The following is a 15,732-nucleotide window of genomic DNA, read 5'->3' on the forward strand; positions in this document are numbered from 1 at the left end:
GTCAACAGTGTCTTAGGCGTTTTGTTCAAAAGTTCAGTAGCCAGACTGTCTTAAAACAAAGTGTGAATTTATTTGGTCACACTTGGCAATAACTTGAAAATATATACAAAGTTAAATTCTTCTTACAGCTTGATGTAGTAAAACAAAAGATAATAGGAACAAAAACTTGTATCAAGAATGTTCAAGAGGTGTTTCAGCTCCGTCTGTTCTTCTCTATGTCAGAGAGATGTCCGCTCTAGCAGCTGTTTGTGAGGTAGGCTGTATTTAGGCCTAATGTAAACAAAATGTCTTCTTCAGTGTAAGGATGCGTGTGTCCTACTTCTTTGTGTGTGTGAAAAAGTAGTGGAGTCCTTCTGTGTGTGAGTAAAGGACATGTGTTGTGTGTGTGGTGTGTCGTGTGTGTGTGTGAAGTGTGTGCCGTGCGTCCTGAAGTGAAGTGTCACTCTGTTTTTATACTATTTCAAATCTACTAGTCAGCAGACTATAGCCATAGCCATATACGGCTAGAACTAAAAATGAAATGATCATATTCGTGATTATTCTAAATATTCTCTTTGCCAACAGCTGACACGTCTCTTAAGCTTCTTTGATTGTCAGTAACACACAACAGATTCTTATAAAAAACTCAAGGTGAATGACCTTTCCAAATGGCCGAATTCTTGTAATGGATATTCTTTAAGCTACAGAAATGCAATTCTGTACCAAAACTTACAAATGCATATTAAACTATAATTGGATATATATAAATATATATTACTTCACACAAACTCAATCTAGCTAACTAATTAAATAACTATATCAAATAACTAACTATATTATAGATAATATATGTTTTTACTTTTAAAAAGATCTTTACAATAAAGTCTATGACAGATACTCTGAGTATATTCTTATCTGTGAAACCACTGACCTACTGACCTTTAGTCATTAACTCTGTACATGGAGAACAACTGGTACAAAAAATGACATGCACACAACCTAGCTATTTCAAGATTCGTCTTATGCTGAGCTGAGTGAGCTTTTTCAATGTCAAAGCATAAAAGGGAACTCAGACTGCATACTTACAGATCTTGATTATAAAGCCAAATTAATATAATTATTCTGCAGGGAGTGTGACACATTGTCTTGAGGAATCTGGTGAAAGGTGCATGTTTTACAGACAACACTAAGATTACCACCTGTGTCTACTTCCGACTCTTTCTAATCACCACCTGCTACTCCTATTGTGTCTCTATGTCCCCTTATGTTGATAGACATTTGTTAGCCAGTCATTTTAAATATTGACAGGAGCGCTGCTTTTGATTAATTGCTTGATACTGTCTAGTGTTAGGAAGTATTTATCTTACGAGAGGAATATATATATAATATATATATATATATATATATATATATATATATATATATATATATATATATATAATTTGGAAAATATATTTAATTATGTATTAATAAATACAAAATGCATTGATTTGTGTTGTTTATATGTGCTTGGTTCAGCTTTCATGCCAGCATCCCATGTATTACAAACATGGCACCCTGATACCCGTGTATGTATATTGAGGACATATATGTAAATAATCAGGTGCCATACATATGATTACAGTACGGTAATTATACACTTATGTACATTTTTCTAATTTGGAATCGTATTATTTTTGTCAGCAGAATTCTGAAAATGAGATTATATATCTTGCCTGTATGCTTCCTGGTGATTCTCGATTAACATCGTATGTCACAGTAAAATCTCCATCCAGTAAGGAAGTTGTACAATTTGCACAGGAACGTTGCTGATCCAGCGTGGGTTTGAAAGAGACATAGCCCTAAAAATGAAGCCCATTATATGGTCAATACAGTCATAACTGTCATATACAATTGTGTAAAACATATTCAGGTTTTTAATTTTTTTTGTGAAACTTTTCACCCTGACTAACAGAAATAGCATATCTCACAGCTGTAAAGACAGATGCAGGTATGCATAGACAGCTTTTTGATATTACATTTCTCTTAAGGGAGAATATAATGGTTTATGTCAAATGTGTTTTTTTTTTTTTTTTTTACTGTTTTATACTATTTTTGTTCATTATATAGAAGTCTTATAATAAAAATAAATATTTAACCCCTTGACGCCAACATAACGCTTCAAGGGGTTGTACTGTGGTGATGCCTGCAGCTGCAGGCACCACCCCAGTACCATGTTTTAGAGCCGACGGTCGGCTTTCTTGTAATAACAACCAATGCGGCTAATCAGCCGCTTTCTTGTAATACAAGCAGCAAGAGGGGATGTCCCCCCCTCCCGCCGCCTTCCAGGGTCACCTGGGCTCTCCCTTCCCACCGGGAGGCCTGAGTGACCAGCCGGTGTTTTATCACATTACCGCTATCCATCAGAAAATGCAATGGAAGTGATGTTCCCTCCAAAAATACTTACTGCGCATGCACTATGCAACATGCAACATGCATTCCACGGCGCTATGCGTTTCAAACCCTCATGACCTGATGGGTGGCAGTAATCTGATAGAACACCCATGCGGACATCTTACTACACCCAGCTACGTCTTGAATTTCAGAGTAATTTTAGCAATAAAGTGCGTGCATATAAATAAATATAATATATTGACATCTGTTCTGCTGTTTTGATGTTACATGAAAGAAGCTGGACATCAGCAGTAGGAAGGTTGCGGAGGCTGTGTTGGTACACCCCACACTGCTTAGCGCTAAACCTTTAGGCTGGTTTCACACTATTGCAAATTGGATTTGTTTCACCGCATCCAATTCGCAATAGCAGGAGATATGTGAACCCGCTCTCTGTGGAGCTGGTTCACATATCTCTTCTGTGGTTCCGGTGTGGGCCCCTGTGCATCTTTTGGTCCATTTCAGGTCTGAAGTCAGGCCAAAATTCGGGCTGAAATTGAACCTGAAACGGTGAATGGGGGCGCATCGGACCCTCCGCATGCAAAGATAGTGTAAACCCAGCCTTAGGCTTTCAAAATTAAACATCCAAGTATCACAGATGTCAATAAGCTATATTTATTTATATACACTCACTTTATTGCTAAAATTACACTGAGATTCAAGACGTAGCTGGGTTTAGTAAGATGTCTGCATGGGTGTTCTATTAGATTACCGATTACCCATCAGATCATGAGGGTTTGGAATGCATAGCGCCATGGAACGCATGTTGGAATGCATGGCACATGCGCAGTAAGTATTTCTGCGTTGGAACGTCACTTCTGTTGCCTTTTCTGATCAGTAGCAGTAATCTGAGAGAACACCGACACATCCGCCGGCTGGCCGGAGACCCGAAAAAAGCCAGAATCGCTTTCGAATCAGGTGACCAGGAAGCGACATTACTTCCAGTTGACTGGAGCCTTAAAGGCGCCAGATTTTTTAAAAAATTCAGTATTCAAAAACAGACAAACTTGCCATTTTGAATGCAAAGGAGGGACCCCAGATCCCGCCATTAAGAGTACTGTCAGTGCCTATTACTGTCACAAGGGATATTTACATTCCTTGTGACAGCAATAAAAGTGCTAAAAATTTTTTTTTACAGGGACAGTGTAAAAATAAAAAAATTAAATAATAAAAAAAAAAATTTAAAGCAACCCATCCCTCTGTGCTCGCGCGCAGAAGCGAACGCATAAGTAAATCAGTCGCGCCCAAAAATGTAAACAGTGTTCAAACCACACATGTGAAGTATCACCGCAATTGTTAGAGTGAGAGCAATAATGCTAACATAAGACGACCTCTGTAACTCTAAACAATTAAAATGTTTTAAAGCGTCGCCTATGGAGATTTTTAAGTACCGTAGTTTGTCGCCATTGCACGAGTGTGTGCAATTTTAAAGCATGGCATGTTAGGTATTTACTTGACGTAACATCTTTCACATTATACAAAAAAATTGGGCTAACTTTACTGTTTTGTTTTTTTAATTCATAAAAGTGTATTTTTCCCCAAAAAATTGCATTTGAAAGATTGCTACACAAATACAGTATAACATAAAATATTGTAACACCCGCCATTTTATTCTCTAGGGTTTCTGCTAAAAAAAAATATATATATATATATATATATATATATATATATATATATATATATATATATATATATATATATATATAATGTTTGGGGGTTCTAAGTCATTTTTTAGCAAAAAAAAAATACTGATTTTAACGTGTAAGCAACAAGTGTCAGAAAAAGGCTTAGGCGTGAAGAGGTTAATAAAGACAATTCATGTTATACATTCTGTTAATAAAGACTTGCAAAGCCTGGATGATCATTGGCAGCCTTTGTATACCTGACTATGTCAGATGGTCCAGTTTTTGTTTGCAGACAAGCGGGTTGTGTCTCTCAACTGAGTTTTTCAACACCCAGTATAATCTGATCTCCCTGACATTCAGGTATACTTTAACTGGGTTTTGAATCTGAATCTACCAAATTTACAAAAGCTATTTTTAAAAATTTTAGTGCTGAAAAGAGAAAAAAAAATTGCACTGAATTAAACTTTTGAAATAGTAAAAAATATACCTTTTGAGCATAGAAAATTTTATGGACAGCCGGTAGTAAATCATTTGTTATGAAAGTCGCATTGGCGTCTAGAAAGCTGATGCCTTGAGGTTCATGAATATGTACTTCTATCTGAAAATGTAAATATTGCCAAAAAAAAGGGTACATGAACACATATTTAGGAGCTTGTTTAATAAGAAAGCAAGTAGAAACAAAAAATAATATATTTTTGGAAAAGTCTATCTAGTAGTTTAGGGGTGAATTTGCAGCTTCTTGCCTGTCATTCTGCACCCCCTCCCCCCCTTCATATAAGCTTTCCTGTAGACTACATACTTGATTTGATTGTAGCCGTATTAGTGCAATTGTGACAGAGAAAATTCAGTACTGTCCGTGATACTTTTTTTATTTGCACTAACATACAATTTTTCAGGACAAGCTTTGAGGGTATGTCCCCTTCTTCAAGGTCCAAGCATTCTGCTTAAAAAAATTGTGAATCAGTACTGCTTGGACCTTGAAGAAGGGGACATACCCTCAAAGCTTGTCCTGAAAAATTGTATGTTAGTGCAAATAAAAAAAGTATCACGGACAGTACTGAATTTTTTCTGTAGACTGCATAGAGGGTGGACCAGTGGTGTGAATGATTTCTTTCTCAATGATCAGGGACATGCATAGTTAGACTGTAGACTGAATTTCAGACTGATTTTGGAAGACCTGCCCTGCAGAACCACAGCCTTGAGATAAGGTTTTCCAGAAATACAGTTACCAGCAGGGATTTTTTTTTTGTTTTTTTTGTTTTTTTTTTTGTAGGAACACAGGGGAAGGCAGTTCAGCTACCTCCAGCACTGAATGTATGCAATGGCAAGGGGTGCTGGGATCCATTTATGATAACTGCTTGGGGATCTATTGTTGCTGGAGGGGATCTATTTTTGCGTGGCTGTCTATTGTTGCTGGGGGGGGTCAATTGTTGCTGGAAGGGATCTACTGTTGAGGAAGGGGTCTATTGTTGCTGGCTGCTGGGAGATTTTGTTGTTGCTGCCAGGGGTCTGTTGTTATTGGGGTGGTATTTTGTTGCGGGGGTCCATTGCTGCTAAGGAAATCTATTGTTGAAAGGGGGGGGGTCTATTACTGCTGGCTGGAGGTGTGTGTGTGTGTGTGTGTGTGTGTGTGTGGGGGGGGGGTATTTTACTGCTTTTCCTGTTATCATTAACAAATTTCATACAGATTTACTTAGCACCACAAAATGATACTTGGCTCTATATTCTCTAAAAGGGGTGGTATGGGGGGAGACAAGAAGTGAATTAGAAAGGAGGAGTTCCTGCGCCTATTCTCTGACAAAAAAGCCCTGGTTACCAGTAATTAAAGGGTAAAAGCTTAATTCATCGTTTGCAGTCCAATTTGCGAAAACCCTGCTATATAGTATGTTTGTTATGTGTTCCATTTACACTGCATACGTTTTTTTTAATATTTCTTACCCTTTAGATGTTTCTCAGGAGGCCTCATGGCCAACTGCAAGGATTTCTGAACAATGTTGGTGTGAATCTGACAAATTGAGTTTCCTCTCATTAACATGCATGGCAAACTATGTGCTATTGTGGACCTCCATTTGAAAAATCAAATTGCCTAATTGTTAAGCTAATACTTTGACACCCACCTTCAGGAAACTATAAAACTATCCCCTGTAGTGGGGCTGCAGTATGCGCACAGCCCTGCAGCAAGGGATCATTTTTTGGTTGCCCGAGGTTAGCCTTTAAGTATAGGAAAAAGATGACTTTTCATTTGCTGCTGTTTATTTACCTTATCAAAAAAGCCTGTTTTTATTGCTATTGGTTTGAGTTCTAGTGTATATAAAATGATTAACTGGAGTCATTGAACTTTTTTTTTTTTTTTTTTTTGTTTTTAAATTAAGGAACATGTTTATTCGTAAATAAAAAAATATACATACAAGTTATACATCAAACAGTGTACCCGGAAGCGTGTGCAGTACCTGACATGTTAAAGTGATACTAAAAAGTCTAATTTTTTTTTCTTTAAAAATAATAAACATGTTTTTGCACAGAGCAGCCCCGATCCCCCTCTTCTTGGGTCCCTCGCCGGTGCTCCTGGCTCCTTCCTCCTGTCGAGTGCCCCAACAGCAAACAGCTTGCTATGTGGATACCTGAGCTGCTGACGAGAGAGAAGAAAAGAAGGGGCGCACCAGCCTTGTGCATTATCTTTTGTAAAAGTATTTATTAAATAAAATCATCAGAGCTCAGGCTGAGCTCTGATGAAGAAGGGATGTTCCCTTTGAAACGCGTCAGTTGGTAGTGATGCTTGTGCGTTACTCCACGACCCTTGAAAGGTATCGCTCACCCTAAACTGCATGCTGTCAGTTGGTGCATCTTTACGTTGTGCCTTTTTCTACAATTGCTTGTGAGTAATTTCCTTTTATCATTTTATTTAATAAATACTTTTACAAAAGACAATGCACAAGGCTGGTGCGCCCCTTCTTTTCTTCTCTCTCGTTGTCTACTAGGATTCCCCGTCCTTGAGGGCAGCAAGGCCTGTGTCGTTGTACTATCTGTCTGGTCATCCACTTGTGCGCAGGAGTCATTTTTCTTTCTGCTATTTACCTGAGCTGCTGCCCTGTGTGTCCATTCAGGCACAGAGCTGTGGTTCGGCCCCGTCCCATCTCCCGATTGGCTAACTGACTTTGATTGACAGCAGCAGGAGCCAATGGCGCCGCTGTTGTGTTTCAGCCAATCAGGAGGGAGATTCCCAGACGGCTGAGGCACTCGTGTACTTTGCTGGATAGAGATGGGGCTCAGATAAGTATTAGGGGGGCTGCTGCACACAGGGTTTTTTTGCATAGAATGCATTAAAGGATCACTAAAGTTATTTTTTTTAAAAATAACAAACCTGTTATACTTACCTCCACTGTGCAGCTCTTTTTGCACAGAGTGGCACCGAACCTGGTCTTCTGGGGTCCCTCAGCGGCTTACTGTGCCATAGCCGCTCACTGTATCACTCGGCCCCACCCCCCAGCACGCCGCTTCATTGGATGTGATTGACAGCAGCGCGAGCCAATAGCTGCACTGCTTTCAATCCATCCACTCTAGCCAATCAATGGCCAGGCTGAGCGGTGAAAAGGATGTCGGGAACGAGCGCGGGACTTTCGAGGGGTCAGGTAAGTAGAACAAGGGGCTGGGGGGGGCGGTATTGTCAGATGTTTTTTCACCTTAATGCACAGAATGCAATAAGGTGAAAAAACTTTTACCTTTACAACCCATTTAAGATAAAAAACTTTCTGCCTTTACAATCACTTTAACATCTCCCTGGCCATCTGCTATAGACCTTCAACAGAGTCTTAAAGGATATCTAAAGGTTCGGTTTTTAAAAAAACAAAAAACAAACATGTTATACTTACCTCCTCTGCACAGAATGGCCCAGATCCTCCTCTTCTCAAGTGCCCTCTTCTCAAGAGCAGCGCTCCTGGCTCCTCCTCTTCTCAAGTGCCCTGTTGGAGAGCCGCTCTCCCTTGGGGCACTCATGTGAGCACGCTCCCGTGTCCTCTTGCTGCGTCTATTGGCACAGACAGCAGGACTCGGCCCCGCCCCCCTGGTGTCATTGGATTTGATTGACAGCAGCGGGAGCGAAGACACCAGCTGGAGCTGGAAAGACCTGGTTCAGGTAAGTAAAAGGGGGGCTCTAGGGGGCAGCCACATCACAGGAGGTTTTTCACCTTAATGCATAGCGTGCATTAAGGTGAAAAACCTTGAGGGATTACAAACCCTTTAAATGGAGGGTAGGACAGACTTCCTGACCACGTGACCACTGTAGTTGGCTGTCACAGTGGTCACATGATTAGAAGCCCCAGTGCTCAGAGTCCCACCTGCTCCTAATCATAACTAGAAACTGGGAGCTGTTGTTGACTGTGCTGAGAGCGTGCACACTGCACAGAAACCTCAGCCATGGCCACATACATATGAAAAAGTGGGGTAAACTAATGCGCAAAACCAAAATAAATATAAATAGGTGCAACAGAAGCCGCCAACATATCAAAGTGTTTCCACACAGCAAAAAATTAAAATTATAACTAAATTATGTGGCGCTAACTAACCTGTATATGAATAAAGTGAATCTAGATATTGTGAAGGTAGGAATCTGTGTGAAACACAATCACCTAGTAAACAATGTAATAATGATGTGCAAAATAGCCGTGAAGATAGGAATCTGAGTAAAACACAATCACCTACTAGGTAAACAAATGCTCAAAAATGTAATAATAATGTGCAAAAAAGCCAATAACACAGAAAAAATATTGCAGTCAATCTTCAAAGTGTAAAAAAACTATCAGTGACCCAGCTGGGTAAATAAATCCAGTAAATGTTCAAAAAATCCCAGTAATGTGCAACTTGCAGTAAGTGAAATGAAAATCCAAAAGGACAATATGATAAAGCTCCCAATTAAATATGAAAGTAAAAAATCAATAAAGTGCATGTGCAAAAAACGATCAATATGCAGAAAAAAATGATCAGTGTCCACTGCATCCAATCGCCATCTGAAGTGTGCCACCTATTTCCCCCAACCTCTCACCTCTAGCAGCGGCCCCTACGGGCCAAGTCGAGCTCGGATCAGCAATAGATGAAAAATTCCACAGTCGATCGACCTCCAGCAATCAACTCAGCAGGACCAACAATTTTCAGCAGGCAGCCTCGATCTCCACGCTCAACGGGTAAAGTGGGGGCCTCCTGCCGCTGCCTCTGTCCAGGGAGGTCTGCCCAGCCAGGCTGGTGAGGGAACAAGAGGTGAGACGGTGCTAGAGATGAGAGGCTGGGGGAAATAGGTAGTACACTTCGGATGGTGATTGGATGAAGTGGACACTGATGTTTTTTTTCTGCACATTGATCGTTTTTTGCACATGTACTTTATCGATTGTTGCAAGGATTTTTGACTTTCATATTTCGTTGGGAGCTTTATCATATTGTCCTTTGGATTTTCATTTCATTTACTGCAAGTTACACTTTACTGGGATTTTTTGAACATTCACTGGATTTATTTACCCAGCATAGTATTGTTCGTGAAATACCTGAAAGTTTCTGACAAGAGTCTTTGGTTGAATTTTGATGAACATTTCATATTTCCCATGATTACGCTTCAGCATTTCTTCATAAACCAACTCAAATGTCACTTTACTTTGTGCAGCTATATTTACAGACACAGTAAATTTCTCTGTCTTTCTGCCAGATGCCCTAGAAATGAAATAAAATTAATAATATTTGTTATTCTTTAAATAAGAAAGATCATTAACCAGTAAGGCCTCTACACACGGGAGCTGATGCCTGTGGTCTGTAAATGGGCTGTGTATTTATGATGCTGGAACCGCCAGGCTCTGTGTGCAGGCAGCCCATGTCCAGTAAGTGTATGGGGATGCAGTGACTGCATTAATACAGCAGATCATCCCAATTTGCCAGGTATGTAGGTGAACAGTCCTGAACACAGACAATGTGCATTTGGGGCCACTCACCCACACCCGCACACATGTCAAATTTGATTGAGTGGCTGTGTCCATGCAGCTACTGTGTCCCCATACACTTACATTGGCTGCCTGAATGCAGCACCTGAAGGCTGAAGCCACATAAACACATGGCCCATTTACCGAATACTGAGGCCTTTAGGACACATACAAATTGTATTCATTCCATAATATAACAAACCTCCCTTCTATTGACTTTCTTTTGCTCTGTCATTGTTCTTCAAAGATGGATGGATCTGTTTCTAAATGCCCAGAATATAACCGTTTTTTAATATTCATAAGTATTAACACCATAGATTGTTGATCCAGAGTGTGTCCAGTTGGCTTAGGGAATCAGGAAGTATTTCTTTTACTTATTGGAGAAAAATGTACCATGTTTTATACGGGTTTTTTTGTCTTCCTCTGAGCCAACTGTAGGAATAGGGATCTGTGGATACAGATGACCCCCTCCCCACCCCGTTGTCTGGGGTATTCTCTTTTAGTTAAGTGCAGTGGTGTGTTTGCCTGCGCTTTGTGCTCAAAGTAAACATCTAATGTAGTGTGGACATGTTAAAATACTAGGACACTGGGGTTGCTTTACTAAAACCAAGTGCAAAATCTGGTGCATCTGTATATGGTAGCCAATGAGCTTCATACTTCAGCTTGTTCAATTAAGCTTTGACAAAAAAAACAAAACTGCAAGCCAATTGGATTCTATGCCTAGCTGCACCCGATTTTGCACTCTCCAGCTCTAGTAAATCCCCTCCAGTCTGTGCAGAAAGATGAATAATAGTCCTTTGAGAGGTTTGGAGACCTTCAGTTTCTGAATTGGACATAATCAGCACAACTCCTGCCCCAAAATTTGCAAGTGTTACAATTGTTCCTGAAAAATTGATTTCCGACGGATATCTCTATCACACCTTGCCTATCAGCTTGGTACTACTTCACTTCGGTCTTCTGATTGTTGCCAATAGAGCAATCATGTAGGCTGTGATCTGGGAGACTACTGCAGCAAAATCTAATACCCCCTTGTGGAGATTTCCTTTAAAGGCTGGATAATTCTGTTTTTGCTTGTGATACAGAGGGTCCTATCATGTTACACATGCATTGTCTGTTTGCCTTTCATAATTTTATCACTACTTCACTCCTTACCTAGGGGATGCGCTTTGTAGTAGTCCCACACTTCTTCTTCATGCTTTAGCCTCCATTTATCACATATACTGCTAACTAGATACACTATGATTTTTTAACCTATCTGATGTTCACTGTCTGCCAAGTTCCTGGGACTGTAAGTTAAGCAATTTCACCACAACTGGATCAGTTATAGAGATTACAGTTTCAGTGTTTAGATTGCGGAAACAGAACAGAAAAAAAAAAAAACTTTTTTAGCCCCAGCCAAAAAACCCTTTATAGCTGCAGTCAAAAAATCATTTAGCTTTAGTTGGAAAGTCATTTAGCTCCAGTTAAGAAATCAATGATAGCTCTGCAATATACTGTGAGATGTGATTTGGACTTGCATACTTACATACGGATTGCACAGGACAGTCACAATTTTTTGGCCTCTGTCCCGCCGTTGCTCAGTCCCGGCCTGTGTCCCGGAATCTGAGATTAGGCTGGGGACAGCTGCAGATAAGACTCCCTAATTCTCAGGAAACCAAGAGCAATTAAAAAAAATAAAAAAAACTTTCTCTGGCTCCATTTTTTTAGGTGCAGGGGGGCCATGGCAAAAGGGGACTATTTTTCAATTTTCGGGTGCGGTGAAGTATCCGTATGCGGTGAAGTATCCGTATGCAGCCGCTCACAATAGATAAACTAAAGCCCCCGCCTCTGTGATATCAATCCGCCGGCTTGCTCCGGAAGATAGATGTAGCAAAGGCTGGGACTTTAGTTTATATATTGGGAGCAGCTGCATACAAATTACTCCCCTGCACCTGAAAAGGGAAAAATAGTCCGCTTTTGCCGCGGCCCCTCCCTCTGCTGAACAAATGGAGCCAGAGAAAGTTTTTTTTCTTTTTTTTAATTACGGTCAGTTTTCTGAGAATTAGAGAGTCCTAGCTGCAGTTGTCCCCACCCAAATCATGGGACACAGGACCAATGGGGCTGGCGCCGCTTTCCACCGCTATCAAATTAATTTGTTGCAAGTGGTAACAAAAGCGCAGCAACTCACAACATTGTCTGTCCAAAATATCTGAGAAGCTTTTATCAAATCTTTGAGCTCCCTAAGGGTAGAAGGCACTACATATGCCTGCAACAAATACATTTATATGTTAATGATATGCTTGTTGTAAGACCACACCCAAGTTAAATGAATGCCCTACCCCTAATTAAAGTACAGCTCAGCCTACAATGGCTTGCTGGGCACATGACAAAAAAAGATGTCCCTAAATTTTTTTTTTGGAATGTTGGCAACTAAGGCATTGTCATACATGTCTGCAAGCCCATCACAGCAGCCTACAGCCTACAAGTACTACTGAGTGCACCGTGATTTTTTTCTTCTCACACTAAAAATTAATATATCAGGCTGGAAATCAGGATTGTGGTGAATAGCAGAGCTCTAGTTATGGCAAGAACACATTCCTTCTACTTGCATGAATTTATCTGTTTACTGGTCAAGTATTTGTAGTATACAAAGAGGATCCTAGACGGTCTCCAAATTTATAACCATTGATAAAAGTGGTTTTAAGCCCTGGAATTTACCTATGTATTAAAATGTATCCATTTTGTTATACATTTTTATAGAATAGTTAACAGTTAAAACCTCTGCCAGGCTTGGTTACTTGATACATTTGACCAATATACAGTATCTCACAAAAGTGAGTACACCCCTCACATTTGTGTAAATATTTTATTATATCTTTTCATATGACAACACTGAAGAAATGACACTTTGCTACAATGTAAAGTAGTGAGTGTACAGCTTGTATAACAGTGTCAATTTGCTGTCACCTCAAAATAACTCAACACACAGCCATCAATGTCTAAACCGCTGGCAACAAAAGTGAGTACACCCCTAAGTGAAATTGTCCAAATTGGGCCCAATTAGCCATTTTCCCTCTTGGTGTCATGTGACTTGTTAGCGTTACAAGGTCTCAGGTATGAATGGGGAGCAGTTATGTTAAATTTGGTGTTATCGCTCTTACTTTCTCATACTGGTCACTGGAAGTTTATCATGGCACCTCATGACAAAGAACTCTCTGAGGTTCTGAAAAAAAGAATTACTGCGCTACATAAAGATGGCCTAGGCTATAAGAAGATTGCCAAGACCCTGAAACTGAGCTGCAGCACAGTGGCCAAGACCATACAGAGGTTTAACAGGACAGGTTCCACTCAGAACAGGCCTCGCCATGGTCGACCAAAGAAGCTGAGTGCACGTGCTCAGCGTCATATCCAGAGGTTGTCTTTGGGAAATAAACATATGAGTGCTGCCAGCATTGCTGCAGAGGTTTAAGGGGTGGGGGGTCAGCCTGTCAGTGCTCAGACTATACGCCGCACACTGCATAAAATTGGTCTGCATTGCTCTCGTCTCAGAAGGAAGCCTTTTCTAAAGATGATGCACAAGAAAGCCCGCAAACAGTTTCCTGAAGACAAGCAGACTAAGGATATGGATTACTGGAACCATGTCCTGTGGTCTGATGAGACCAACATAAACTTATTTGGTTCAGATGGTGTCAAGCGTGTCTGGCGGCAACTAGGTAAGGAGTACAAATAGAAGTGTGTCTTGCCTACAGTCAAGCATGGTGGTGGGAGTGTCATGGTCTGGGGCTGCATGAGTGCTGGCGGCACTGGGGAGCTCCAGTTCATTGAGGGAACCATGAATGCCAACATGTACTGTGACATACTGAAGCCGAGCATGATCCCCTCACTTCGGAGACTGGGCCACAGGGCGGTACTCCAACATGATAACGACCCGAAACACACCTCCAAGTCGACCGCTGCCTTGCTAAAGAAGCTGAGGGTAAAGGTGATAGACTTGTCAAGCATGTCTCCAGACCTAAACCCTACTGAGCATCTGTGGGGCATCCTCAAACGGAAGGGTCAGGAGCGCAAGGTCTCAAACATCCACCAGCTCCGTGATGTCACCATGGAGGAGTGGAAGAGGACTCCAGTGGCAACCTGTGAAGCTGTAGTGAACTCCATGCCAAATAGGGTTAAGGCAGTGCTGGGGTGTGCTCCCTTTTGTTGCCAGCGGTTTAGACATTAATGGCTGTGTGTTGAGTTATTTTGAGGGGACAGCAAATTTACACAGTTATACAAGCTGTACACTCACTACTTTACATTTTAGCAAAGTGTAATTTCTTTAGTGTTGTCACATGAAAAGATATAATCATTTACAAAAATGTGAGGGGTGTACTCACTTTTGTGAGATACTGTATGTCCACCTGGAGTATCTGTATTGCTTATATGAGCTCTGACTGCTTCAGAAATCTTATGTTATACTGCTGACCACTACCCAATGGACCGGGATTAAGGGCTACACTTCACTTGCTTACTCATATCTAGGTCAACCCTACATCCTGCACTGCACTCCCCTCACAATGTTGGTCTTCTCCAGGCCCTATCCTTATCCACTGATTTATCTTTTTAGTGACTGTGCATTAATTTGTTTATCATATATTTTAGTACCTACCAATCCTTTATACCTCTTCTGTACTTTCTTTTGTACTTCTACTATTTAAAAAAAATCCATGGGCAGGGTTTTGCTGTCTGTGTCCAATTGCATAATTTAGGGAAGATTTCTACCCTAATTTTCTGTCCCAAACACAACATGAAGTTAGAGGAAATCTCCCCAAAATGGGTGGAAATACCTTATCGGTTGTTGATGGACAGATGTCCCTGTTAGAAGATTTTCCCCAAAGCCTGTTCTTGTGCAACTGTGAAATTTTCTATTACTTTCTAGTGATAATGGTAACCATGACAAGTTCAGTGGTTGAATCTCACCAGTGTGGACACAGAGGGCAATGAAAAACCTAATAGGACTTCCAAACTCAATCCAAAACTGACAACAAGTTTGGGCCTTAGATAAGCTTTAATTACATTTACCCAGTTACTTCAGTTTCTAGTTTTGCATAATGAGATTTAAGCACTTGCCCACTGGGCCTAACTAGGCCAATTTTCAGCTTTCAGCACTCTCACAATTTGAATGACAAATACTCAGTCATGCAACACTGTACCCATATGAAATTTTTGTCCTTTTTTTCACACAAATAAAGCTTTCTTTTGGTGGTATTTAATCACCACTGGGTTTTTTATTTTTTGCGCTATAAATGAAAAAAGACTGAAAATTTTGTTTAAAAAAAGCATTTTTCTTTATTTCGGTTATAAAATTTTGCAAATTAGTAAATGTTCTTTGTAAATGTTGGCCAAAAGTTATACAGCTACATACAGTTTTTGGTAAAAATAACTCAAGTCTACAGAGTCTACAAGCTATGGTTGAAAATTGATTACACCTGATGTACTGACTCATTTCTTGAGACACTAACAAGCCAGGAAAGTAAAAAATACCCCCCCAAATGACCCCCCTTTGGGAAAGTAGACATTCCAAGGTATTTGGTAAGAGGCATGGTGAGTGTATTTTTAATTTTTTTTTTCCCCACAATTGTTTGCAAAATTAAGATTTTTATTTTTTTTTCAAAATTGTCATAATAACAAGTTATTTATCACACACTAGGCATACTTGCAACTACACCCCAAAACACATTTTGCTACTCCTCCTGAATATGGCGATACCACACGTGTGAGAG

The 15,732-nt window shown here is 40.3% G+C and overlaps 1 protein-coding gene across 1 annotated transcript in view; it reads right to left on the reverse strand.

Moving 5' to 3' along the window:
* The window catches only part of LOC141103139 (inter-alpha-trypsin inhibitor heavy chain H3-like), a 175,248-nt gene that overhangs the window by 131,358 nt on the left and 28,158 nt on the right, over positions 1-15,732 (reverse strand). The window contains exons 5-7 of the mRNA XM_073592419.1: positions 9,566-9,728; positions 4,522-4,632; positions 1,695-1,820 (exon numbers count right to left, since the gene is read on the reverse strand). Coding sequence (XP_073448520.1) covers positions 1,695-1,820; positions 4,522-4,632; positions 9,566-9,728 — 400 coding nt within the window. The remainder of the gene's footprint in view (positions 1-1,694; positions 1,821-4,521; positions 4,633-9,565; positions 9,729-15,732) is intronic.

The sequence above is a fragment of the Aquarana catesbeiana genome, linkage group LG07, assembly GCF_042186555.1.
Source record: "Aquarana catesbeiana isolate 2022-GZ linkage group LG07, ASM4218655v1, whole genome shotgun sequence".
In the NCBI taxonomy this organism is placed as follows: Eukaryota; Metazoa; Chordata; class Amphibia; order Anura; family Ranidae; genus Aquarana; species Aquarana catesbeiana.